This window comes from Schistocerca cancellata, chromosome 3, assembly GCF_023864275.1.
Source record: "Schistocerca cancellata isolate TAMUIC-IGC-003103 chromosome 3, iqSchCanc2.1, whole genome shotgun sequence".
NCBI lineage: Eukaryota > Metazoa > Arthropoda > Insecta > Orthoptera > Acrididae > Schistocerca > Schistocerca cancellata.
Window position 1 is genome coordinate 682,650,387 of NC_064628.1, and position 12,023 is coordinate 682,662,409.

The 12,023-nt window shown below is 43.6% G+C and overlaps 1 protein-coding gene across 1 annotated transcript in view; it reads right to left on the reverse strand.

Moving 5' to 3' along the window:
* LOC126175663 (uncharacterized) overlaps positions 1–12,023 on the reverse strand; it is a 209,100-nt gene that overhangs the window by 146,814 nt on the left and 50,263 nt on the right. The window contains exon 2 of the mRNA XM_049922572.1: positions 10,435–10,712. Coding sequence (XP_049778529.1) covers positions 10,435–10,654 — 220 coding nt within the window. The 5' untranslated portion in view covers positions 10,655–10,712. The remainder of the gene's footprint in view (positions 1–10,434; positions 10,713–12,023) is intronic.

A 12,023-nucleotide genomic window follows, 5' to 3' on the forward strand; every position in this document is an offset into this window, starting at 1 on the left:
GAGACGTAAGAACATAAAGGTTCGAATGTGTTCGGTCACGAAACTAACAAGGGGAGGCCACGACGTTTGGAATGTGGGTTTACTGCAAACTTCGTACACCCGTGGTACTCCATGAGGACAACAAAATGTGTAAGCAGTAGCGCGTACTAGCCGGCGAGTGTGGCCGAGCGGTTCTAGGCGCTTCAGTCAGGAACCGCGCTGCTGCTACGGTCGCAGGTTCGAATCCTGCCTCGGGCATGGATGTGTGTGATGTCCTTAGGTTAGTTAGGTTTAAGTAGTTCCAAGTTCTAGGGGACTGATGACCTCAGATGTTAAGTCCTATAGTGCTCAGGGCCATTTGAACCATTTTTAGCAACGCGTACTTCTCAAGCATTATTGAGAAAATCGCAAGATAATTTCGGTTATGAGATATATACCTGTGCGTGGCCATTTTTACCATGAAGCGGCAGCAGCCGAGTGGTTAGCGTTCAAGCCCTGTAATCATTGAATCGCTGGATCAAGTCCCATTCATCAGTTTTTTTCCCAACACAGTCATATCCTTTAATATTTATATTACAATTGATACAATGGGAAAAATGCGTGTAATCGGAAGAACTTTTATTAAATTTACAATGTTATTTGGCAGTCTACAAATTTTTATTATCATAAATAATATAATATTCATAACTATCGACTAGTAAACGACCATGCATGAAGTCATAGTGAATATGTATGCTTGTATGTGATTTGAGAAATCCCTTATACCTGGAAGGAGCCCGAAACTACTTGTTACCTGCAAGTTTTGACTGGCATAGACTGCATTCGAAAGATGTACAATTAATCGTCACTTTCAACATTACGAGTACAAGTTGCAGGATGGTATTTTTCTTAAAAACATGGGAAACAAAGTTAAACGGCGCCAGCTTCATTGAATAAATGCTATGTTTCCGCGTACGCAAGGTCTTTTGAGGTTTTCTAAGGAAAAACAAACCTCGTTAACATTTTCAAAGACCTCTCTTTTAGCCGATAATTTGGAAGCAAACTATGCATAATGCAGCATTTCCTTAAATATCGGCACTGATCATTGGTATGCAGTATCAAGTGTATTTTAATGGTGTCTTCACGAGAAGCAATTTCTCGTTCTCTTTCGATTAATTAAGAACAATTTTGAGGACACCTAATGAAATTTTTAACTCACCTATATAAATAAACATCGCATGGTTGGCAAACTGGCGGGCATTTCGGAGGTACGATTTTAACCGTACATGTTCCAAGTCCTTCGTCATCAGTGAAAATTTCCTCGTACAAACTAGGATTAGTTTGACCCCCACTAACCACTCAGCTGCCGCCGCTTCATGGTAAAAATGGCTATGCACAGGTATATATTTGACGACCGAAATTATCTTGTGATTTTCTCAATAACACTTGAGAAGTACGCGCTACTGCTTACACATTTTATTGTCCTTATGGAGTACTACGAATGTACGAAGTTTGCAGTAAATCCGCTTTCCAAACGTCGTGGCCTTCCCTTGTAAATTATTTGCAAAAGAACATTACTGTTATTACTATTCAAAAGAATGAAATACTAACTGCGTTAGTTAGATACCAGTGACTACACTTTCTTTTTCTTTTTTTTCTTTTTTTTAATATTAGCCTTGCACTTTGCAGCACACATCTGCGACAGTGAAGCGAAGACAGAGACGTCTCTTATAATTAAATATCGAATGACAATGCATTCTACGTGTTGTATGTAGTTCCCGCAGTGGACGAGAAATTGCTTCATTGTTAAACTCGCAACAGATAAACGAACCAACTGACAGTACAAAACAACAGTAACTATATAATGGCTACTATAGTGCCGTACAGCTTAATAGTATTACTGTATTATTATTATACACTTGTTTATAACAGGAAGAAAATGAGTTCACTATACTGGATTTCGTATTTTATCACTAGTCGGACACTGCCCAGGCGTCCAGGTCTTCGCGACACATCGGCGCATAATACCTGCAGATCTCTATAAACTGGCTTTTTTAGTTGGCAGATGGATATTCTATCAATAGCAATAGTTTTCAAGTGCCTGCTCAGATCTTTTGGCACTTCTCCCAGTGTTCTTATTATTACTGGAAATGGTCAGAGACAAAGCACTGGCAGCGTGAAGTCATAATTTTTGCCATGTCAGAAGTAAGGAGCCACGTAACCAGTGATTTACAAATAGTCAGTAATCTTATTGCACATACACTGACGGAAAAGATCGCAACACCAGGAAAGAGTTGTACGAAACAAACGAAAGTCGGTACGCGTGTTTGTACGTCTGAAAGATGATGTCTATTAAAATTTCGCTCCAGTCGCATAAGACTGGCGCTATTAGCGCAACTATGAGAATGAAAATCAGGTTTGCCTTAAATATACGCAGTAAAGTCGTGAGCGTCAGTTACGTTTGAGGCTCGACGTGGTGAGCGGATGTTACTCAAGAACGCCTTTACGGCGTCAAAGACCTGTACATATTAAGTTACCACACATAAATAAGGAATGTAACGGGTATAAGTGCACTAGGACTGTTCGTATTTTTAAAAATACCGGGAATCCGATATATCGATATTTAAAGTTATACCATTACTGATCCACGATATATCTAAGAAAAGTATCGTTATATCGATATATCGACAGAAAATTATCTACATACATACATATAAAAAAATCGGCTGCACATTGTAAATAAAGTGCCGGTTTTAGAGCTGTATATTTAAGTATTGATATATTATTAGATATTCTGTATATTAACATGTTAGCAGCCTGCCTCCCCCTTAGAGCAAGAAATTAAAAGGAAAGTTGGACTTTCAGGTTTAGCGATAACTACTTTGCTAGCAATGGTAACTGTATGTAACTGGCACAATAAAGGTGTCCGATGGGTCCGTCGCTCGGTTTCGTCACTCATCGGATTTATCCGGAACGCTTCATGTCGAATCCCCTGTTTTTTCATTAATGCCAACGTCAGTGATCTAGCAGTTGTAGGGTCAAAATCACTTGGTGAAGCTAAACGTTGCAGCTTCTATTGGTGGTGCCGAGCGCCGATCACGTCAACATTTCCCTCACACATCTCCGCCCATCGCACAGACCAATCTTGTTATTTCGATTTTTGCTCATCATTTTCAGCAACTAATTTTGAAGAATGCCGGTGTCAAAAAACAGTACACTAGAATTGTTTTTTAACGCACTGGTGTGGTATTTCTTCACTTGTTATTCCATTCATATCGCCCCCCCCCTCCCCCTGCAGTAGAACAGTGCAATTGGACATCTTCTATTGTGTCACTTGTAAGTGCTCCGACACAATCAAAGAGCGAAACTGGACGTGATGAAAGCGAAAAAAGTAGTAAGACTCCTTCACACAGTGAAAGTAAAATCATGTTCTATTACAGTTTCAGAAGGAGATATTCAAATATTTACCGAAAATTGTAAAAAAATATCATATAAAATAAAAATATCGGCACTCCGTACTGCCACATGGAATCGATATATTATCGCCAGCTATATCGACACGTTTTTGCAAATGGTATCGATGTATATATATACATCGATAGTTTGTCAGGAGCCCTAGTGTACACCCTTTCATTCACAGAATTCAGCATACACTTTTTGAATAACTCTGGTAACGATGATAATGCACTCACTGTGCTTTCAAGCAGCAATCGATAAGCGACACATGATCGGTAGATTACGCGAGCAGGGAACGGTAAGGCCACAACATGTTCTCTAGGAAGCGATGCCGCTTTTATCTTGGACGCACTGGATGTTTTGAGCTGATTCTGTTTAAAAAATTGACATAAGCAATGAAGGAGGCACTATTAATATAACTGTTAGGTGTCCTAATGTACTTGCAGAAAGTGATTCGCTGTAGCGTCCAAAGATTTCTACGCTGGCAGCCAACCTAATAGTTTTTCGCCAGTTTAAACCATCACTCGAGGATCTTAATGTATGCTGTGCAGTGCAGGAAGTTTTCTGCTTGTGTAAAGCGGTCACCCGGACGAAAGAAGTTTGCAAGGCAGTGGCGGCCTGAGTCACGAACCTTTCCCCTAGGGCGACCTTGAGCGCAGAGCCGCTACCGTTCCACCAGCTCACGAACAGTAGCCGTCGAGTAGTGTGCGCTAGAGCGCTAGCAGCTGCTGGCCGGCAATGTTTCGTGCTGCAGTCGCGGTAGTGACACCAATTTTGGACATTTCACTGAACTGTTCATTCAGTTTAACATCGCGAAATGTACATAGGTTGTGATGAAATGAGTAAGACAAAAAAAATGGTTCAAATGGCTCTAAGCACTATGGGACTTAACATCTGAGGTCATCAGTCCCCTAGAACTTAGAACTACTTAAACCTAACTAACCTAAGGACATCACACACATCCATGCCCTAGGCAGGATTCGTACCTACGACCGTAGCAGCAGCGCGCTTCCGGACTGAAGCGCCTAGAACCGGTCGGCTACAGTGGCTGGGTAAGTAAGACAATAACACTTTGTGAAGAAGGTTGTTCTTATGCAGAAATACCATAGAAACTGGGAGAAGAGCTACGTAGTCGGGTACGAGGAAAGTATGCAAGAATTTGCGTCAGCCAAAGCCGCTCCAAGAACCGGCAGAAAAGGAACCTTAACTGATGAAGACTGTCGTAGACTAAGCCGTCTTTCTCTGCAAAGTCGCCAGCGTACCGCAAAACATGTACATGCCATCTCCAGTACTTCAGGGGTTGAAGTTTCTGACCAAACAGTCAGACAAAACCTTCGTGAATTTTTTTTTTTTTTTTTTTTTTTTTTTTTTGTTAGTCGTCATACATCATACTTACGCCAGTGACTGTAACACTTTCTTTATTTCAAGACTGCAATTTCGGCCTTAGGCCATTATCAAGTGGCTTTACGTCACGTCAACTTAAAACGAGCTGACACATCTGTATGTATTTTTTTTCTTTATTGATTTTCAATTTCCCCTAAAGGGGGCGGGCTGGCAGCAGCTTACTACGCTGCTCTACAGCCTACAGACTTTTTTTAAAGAAAAGGAAGAAGAAAGAAACAAGGAAAAACAGGCGATAAAATGGTGATTTAAAGTGTAAAATGGCGTAAAAATGCGGAAAGTTAAAACAGAAAGCAAAAGGGGTAGGCAATGTTGATAAAATACGCAGGAATCAGACAAGTAACATAGTAGACACACAATTAAAAAAACATGGCGACAGTCTGGTTTCTGTTCGCAAGAGAGAAAAAAATCACACCCAGCGACAGTATGATGGCTGTTCGCTACACTTCCCAAAAGACACAACACGGAACACTCACTGGAAAAACACACCGTAAAACACTGCACGAAAATGGCGGCACAAATATGGCACTCCCGATCCAAAGGCAGATTGGGGGGGGGGGGACCCAAGGAGGGAGGAGAGGAAAAACGAAAAGGGGGGGGGGGGAACCAAGGAGGGAGAGGACTAATAAAGGGGGAGAAGAGCAGACGCGAGAGGGAATGAGAGGAGGCAGAGGAGGGAAATGTAAAAGGACTCGGGGGAGAGAAGGGGGCAAAGAGAGGGGAGGTGGGGAAGAAAGAGGATGGAAGGGGTGGGAGAGAGCCCGGGAAAAGGACAGAGGAAAGGAGGGGGAGTGAGGATCAGAGTTGATAGGAGGGATAAATGGAGGGAGAGAGGGCATCATCCGGGAGGGGGAGTTGATGGAAGCCACCTTGGGAAAGGAGATGTAGGGTGGAGGGGGACACAACGGTGAAGACGTGGCAGGGGGCGGGGATCGGAGAGGAGTGGAGTAACCAGGGGGTGAGGGGGTTCAAGACGGCGGGAGGTATAGAGGATGCGGATATGTTCGAGGAATAGGAGCAGATGGGGGAAAGGAATGAGATCATAGAGGATCCGCGTGGGGGACGGGAGGCGTATACGGAAGGCGAGGCGGATCTATATGTCGTTCTCAGTACTATTAAATACATTCGTGACGCTGTTACATATTGCGAGCACACGTATCTATATGTCCTGAAACAACATAGTCTGTAGACACTCACGTTCGTTAGCCCATAACTAGTCACATATGCACCAAACTGCAGCGGCAGATTACTGTTTACATGCTACTCATATGACGTCTTTTATAAAGTTCTACATGACTGTGAATCCCAGGTATAAAAAGTTAACTCCCTGAAAACGGTTTACGAGAGAGCACTCCATGAAGGAAGTCTTATCTGAAAAAAAAATCTAGATTCAGAAACGTATGCAGCGGGCTTTTGCACACAGGGTGTGATGGCAAGAAGACTGGGCTAGTCTCATTTGCAATGAAGACACTAAGATCAGTACCTTCGGAAGGGATGGAATTCATTTCTTTTATCGTCGTGCAGGCGAAGAATTGTTGCTTTAATGCACCACTGCCACTATGAAGCTTCCTATCAGTGTCATTATGGGGGGCTGCATTGCAAGACTTTGGCATTGTGCGTCTGCAAATGTTTGGGGATAACATTAAGGCCAAAAAGTACACAGAAGAATTACTAGTGTTGAAATTTCTGCCCTCTATTCATGTTTCAAGATAACAACATTCAGAGAGTCATTGAGCAAGGCAGACCATCATGTCACAGCGCTAGAATTAATAAGAAATGATTCGCTGACCATCACGTTAGTAAGCTGACGTGGCCTGGAAACAGTACCGACCTCAGTCCGAATGAGAAGTTGCGGTACCGGCTGAAAATTGTAGTTTCCCGTTGGAATCCACGCAATAAGAGGGAGCTGCTGTAGGCCTCCGTCAGTTCCTGGTTCAGAGTTGTTAACACAGAAGATCTTCATCATCTGGAAGATTCGATGCTGCACACAATGGAGGCGGTGATTAACCCAATAGATATCCCACCGGAAATGCTGAGAAACATGGCACTAACGTCTACTCCGAATAATTTGTAACTTTTTGAAATTGTTGGGTTGGGATTATTTTGTTTGGATTTTAATTAAATTTTTATATTTCAACTCAAATCTTACTAATGAATTAGACTACTGGCCCTTAAAATTGCTACACCACGAAGATGACGTGCTACAGACGCGAAATTTAACCGACAGGAAGACGATGCTGTGATATGCAAATGATTAGTTTTTCAGAGCATTCACACAAGGTTGGCGCCGGTGGCTACACCTACAACGTGCTGACATGAGGAACGTTTCCGACCGATTTCTCATAAACAAACAGCAGCTGACCGGCGTTGCCTGGTGAAACGTTGTTGTGATGCCTCGTGTAAGGAGCAGAAATGTGTACCATCACGTTTCCGACTTTGATAAAGGTCGTATTGTAGCCTATCGCGATTGCGGTTTATCGTATCGCGACATTGCTGCTCGCGTTGGTCGAGATCCAATGAACATTAGCAGAATATGGAATCGGTGGGTTCAGGAGGGTAATACGGAACGCCACGCTGGATCCCAACGGCTTCGTATCACTAGCAGTCGAGATGACAGACATCTTATCCATATGGCTGTAACGGATAGTGCAGCCATCAACAGATGGGAACGTTAGAAAGACAACAACCATCTGCACGAACAGTTCGACGACGTTTGCAGCAGCATGGACTATCAGCTCGGAGACCATGGCTGCTGTTACCCTTGAGTCTGTATCACAGACAGGAGCGCCTGCGATGGTGTACTCAACGACGAACCTGGGTGCACGAATGACAAAAGCTTATTTTTTCGGATGAATCCAGGTTCTGTTGACAGCATTATGATGGTCGCATCCGTGTTTGGCGACATCGCGGTAAACGCACATTGGAAGCGTGTATTCGTCAACGCCATACTGGCGTATCACCAGGTGTGATGGTATGGGGTGCCATTGGTTACACGTCTCGGTCACTTATTGTTCGCATTGACGGCACTTTGAACAGGACGTTACATTTCAGATGTGTTACGACCCGTGGCTCTACCCTTCATTCGATCCGTGCGAAACCCTACATTTCAGCAGGATAATGCACGACCACATGTTGCAGATCCTGGATACAGAAAAAGTTCGACTGCTGCCCTGGCCAGCACATTCTCCAGATCTCTCACCAATTGGAAACGTCTGGTCAATGGTGGCCGAGGAACTGGCTCGTCACAATACGCCAGTCACTACTCTTGATAAACTGTGGTATCGTGTTGAAGCTGCATGGGCAACTGTACCTGTACACGCCATCCAAGCTCTGTTTGACTCAATGCCCAGGCGTATGAAGACCGTTATTACGGTCAGAGGTGGTTGTTCTGGGTATTGATTTCTCAGGATGTATGCACCCAAATTGCATGAAAATGTAATCACATGTCAGTTCTAGTATAATATATTTGTCCAATGAATACCCGTTTATCATCTGCATTTCTTCTTGGTTTAGCAATTTTAATGGCCAGTAGTGTATAATGTATATTTCAGCTAAAATAAAATCCTGGCTGGATTATTTAATGAATAACTATAAAGTGTCCACAATTAATGTCCTGCTGTAGCCACAAATAGGATTTGTTCTACGTCACAAGGTAATACTTTGAAGTGGATGAAATACCTAGGAATTACTTCCAATTTAAATTGGAAGGTAGACATAGAAAATGTTGTGGGGGAGGCGGACCATAAACTGCATTTTATTGGCATAAAGCTTAGAAAACGCAACAGAGCTACTAAAGCGACTGCCTACTCCGCGCTTGGTCGTCCTCCTTGGGAGTACTGCTGCGCGGTCTGTGATCCTTAACAGTTAGGATTAACGGAGTACATCAAGAAAGTTCAAAGAACAGCAGCACGTTTGGTATTATCGCGAAAATGGGGCAGAGCGTTTCGCTGATATAGGATTTGGGGTGGACATCATTAAAACAAATGCGTTTTTCGTTTCGGCGGAATCTTCTTACGAAATTTAAATCACCAAATTTCTCCTCCAAATGCGAAAATATTTTGTTGACGCCGACCTGGGTAGGGAGAAACAATTATCACAATAAAATAAGGGAAGTCGGAGCATGCACGGAAAGAGATAGGTGTTTGTTATTTCCGCGCGCTTTTCGAGATTGGAATAATAGAGAATTTTTGTGAAGATGGTTCGATGATCCCTCTGCCACGCACTCAAGTGTGATTTGCAGAGTATTCATGTAGATGTAGGTTCTTACAACGAGAGCTTAGCAGTCAGTTTGCGAACTATGACACATTTTATCTCAGCAGGCACTACGGATAAAATTTCCTCAATTACCATAGTGTGGGTAAAGATCTCGAGCTTTCAGTTATTTTTATTGCTGTCACCGTCCAAAATTAAGAACGGAACTTCAGAGACATGTTGCAGTACTTTCCGTAAATACGCAAAATGCGGAAAATCTCTACAAGGTAGTTTACAGCTACACACTACTTGACAGACAACAACAATTTGTGCTATTGTGAAAAATAGAGTGAACCCGCTGGTGATGCTGAAGCGTCACTGGGACTTGTATGGGCAAAAAGACAAAAAAATTAGGTTTGCTCCCGGCAGAATGCTTTCAAAAACGTAAACATCTTATTAATAAAGTTACGGTAACATCATATGCCCCTCGTCACTATTTGTGTAGGTCAGTAGAGATTACAATTATCTTTAATGCCCGGGTTCCCGGGTTCGATTCCCGGCGGGGTCAGGGATTTTCTCTGCCTCGTGATGGCTGGGTGTTGTGTGCTGTCCTTAGGTTAGTTAGGTTTAAGTAGTTCTAAGTTCTAGGGGACTGATGACCATAGACGTTAAGTCCCATAGTGCTCAGAGCCATTTGAACCATATCTTTAATGTCGCAGAAATTTTTCACGGTGCGTTTACACTTGTATACAGCTAAGCGAAATGAATTTTAAATTAAACGTACTATTACTACACTGTAATTTTGATGCCGTGTCCTCGTTGAAATTTTAAAAGTTGGTGGAATAACATAGTTGCCGCCCGTCCGGTTAGCCGCGCGGTCTAATTCACGGCTTTCCGGGCAGGAAGGAGCGCTTGGTCCCCGGCACGAATCCACCCGGCGGATTTGTGTCGACGTCCGGTGATCCGGCCAGTCTGTGGATGGTTTTTAGGCGGTTTTCCATCTGCCTCGGTGAATGCGGGCTGGTTCCCATTATTCCGCCTCAGTTACACTATGTCGGCGATTGCTGCGCAAACAAGTTCTCCACGTACGCGTACACTACCACGATACCACGCAAACATAGGGGTTACACTCGTCTGGTGTGAGACGTTGCCTGGGGGGTCCACCGGTGGCCGAGGCGCACAATAACCCTGGGTTCGGTGTGGGGCGGCGGAGGGGTAAAGTGGACTGTGGTAGTCGTCGTTTGGTTGTGGATCACTGCGGCTGCGGCGGGGACGGAGCCTCTCCGTCGTTTCTAGGTCCCCGGTTAGCATGCAATACAATACAATACATAGTTGACTTTTTTACTTAGGCTTGAGCCATAGCAGCTTGTTTAATAATGAACGCGTGAGCCCCGAATCAAGTGACAGGAGCATGGGCTGCGTACTCACTGTCGATCTCGTAGGTGCGCCATCCGTAGGCGACGTTGAGCTCCTTCTTGCCGTCGAAGAGACCGAAGTGGACGCGGCCGTCCGACTCGTGCGGGTTGGGGATGCGGCGCGCGCGCGCCACCACCCAGAACTTGGTGCCCAGAGCCGCCACCAGCAGCGCGATCGCCAGGCACGAGCCGAAGAACGTCGCGAAGATGGCGCCCCGCCGGAACAGCTCCATGGCCAGGCCGCGCCGCGCGGAATCAGTCGCCCAGCATTGCGACAGCACACCACACGCCCTGCGCACATGGACAAAGAAGACACCATAAACAACAGTTACTCACTCGTATAACCGTTGACTGACTGTAGGGGGATTCAAGGAGATTTAGACATAATTTCTGTTTGGGTCTCACTATGTCCATCTTTATTAAAGGTGGTTGCGGGATAGTCGAATGATAGCAGCCATCCTCAGCACCCCTGACCTCTGGTCCAGCCAAAATAGGGGCCAGCATTCAACGACTGGTCTCTGTAGATTTTTGACACAGCTGACAAGTCGGCAAGTGAGGATCCAAGGGGTCGCTGTGTCAAAAATCTACAGAGACCACTCATTGAATGCTGGCCCCTATTTTCACAGATCCTAAAGTGGGAGTCCTCCTAGTACATGTCTGTCAGGGGGCCTAAAGAGGGCGTAATATATCGCCAAAACTAGTTGATCAATAAAATAACAATTTGAAAAAAAATTGTTCAAGTGGTTCTGAGCTCTATGAGACTTAACATCTGAGGTCATCAGTCCCCTAGAACTTAGAACTACTTAAACCTAACTAACCTAAGGACAACACACACATCCATTTGTAGGGAAGCAGCCTACTCACTCACGCCTTATAAAATTCTCATCAGTCTTTCCGTTGTGTGCCAGCCTAGTCCGCTGTAACTAGCTCTGACGTCATAAATGTTGCACAATACTTTAAAAATCAAGTGAATAAACTGAAACGTTTCTAGCATGTCAGGAGTAATACTAAATCAATATGTGTTGAATATCAGTTCAATAACTTTAACCATTTTCGAAATTTGGAGATTTTTCTGTAAAAATCATTGGCGCAACAGAAAAGAGCTAGAAACTTAAAAATTTATATTTAGATTCCTTTTTCATTATAATTTAGTAGAAACAGTATTTTGGATCTCACAAATTAAAATTTTTGTTGAAATTCATGATTTTCTGGGTTTTGTCTTAAAAATTAAGGAAGCAAGATAGATGAAGTAGGCTAATAAATAAGGCTAGGATGTTTAAATTTAAGTAGAATGGAGATCCGCTATAATCATAAGGATGTGAGAAGTTTCAATTCAGTAACTATATAACTATAGCGATAGCGTATCTCCAAAGGGCAAGTTCAGAGCTCGTCTACTGCGTGTAGTGTAATTAAATTAATTCTATCGCCCAAAATATTTGACTTAGCCACGTCAGACTTTTATTATAATTACTTACCTGTGTGCTGATTGCACATTTAAATTGAGAGCTTCATCGGCCATCAGCAAAGGAAGCCATGATTTATTCAATAACTTAAAGTGGTGCATTACTAGCCCAGCGGCTAGTCGGGAGAGCCGATTTGATC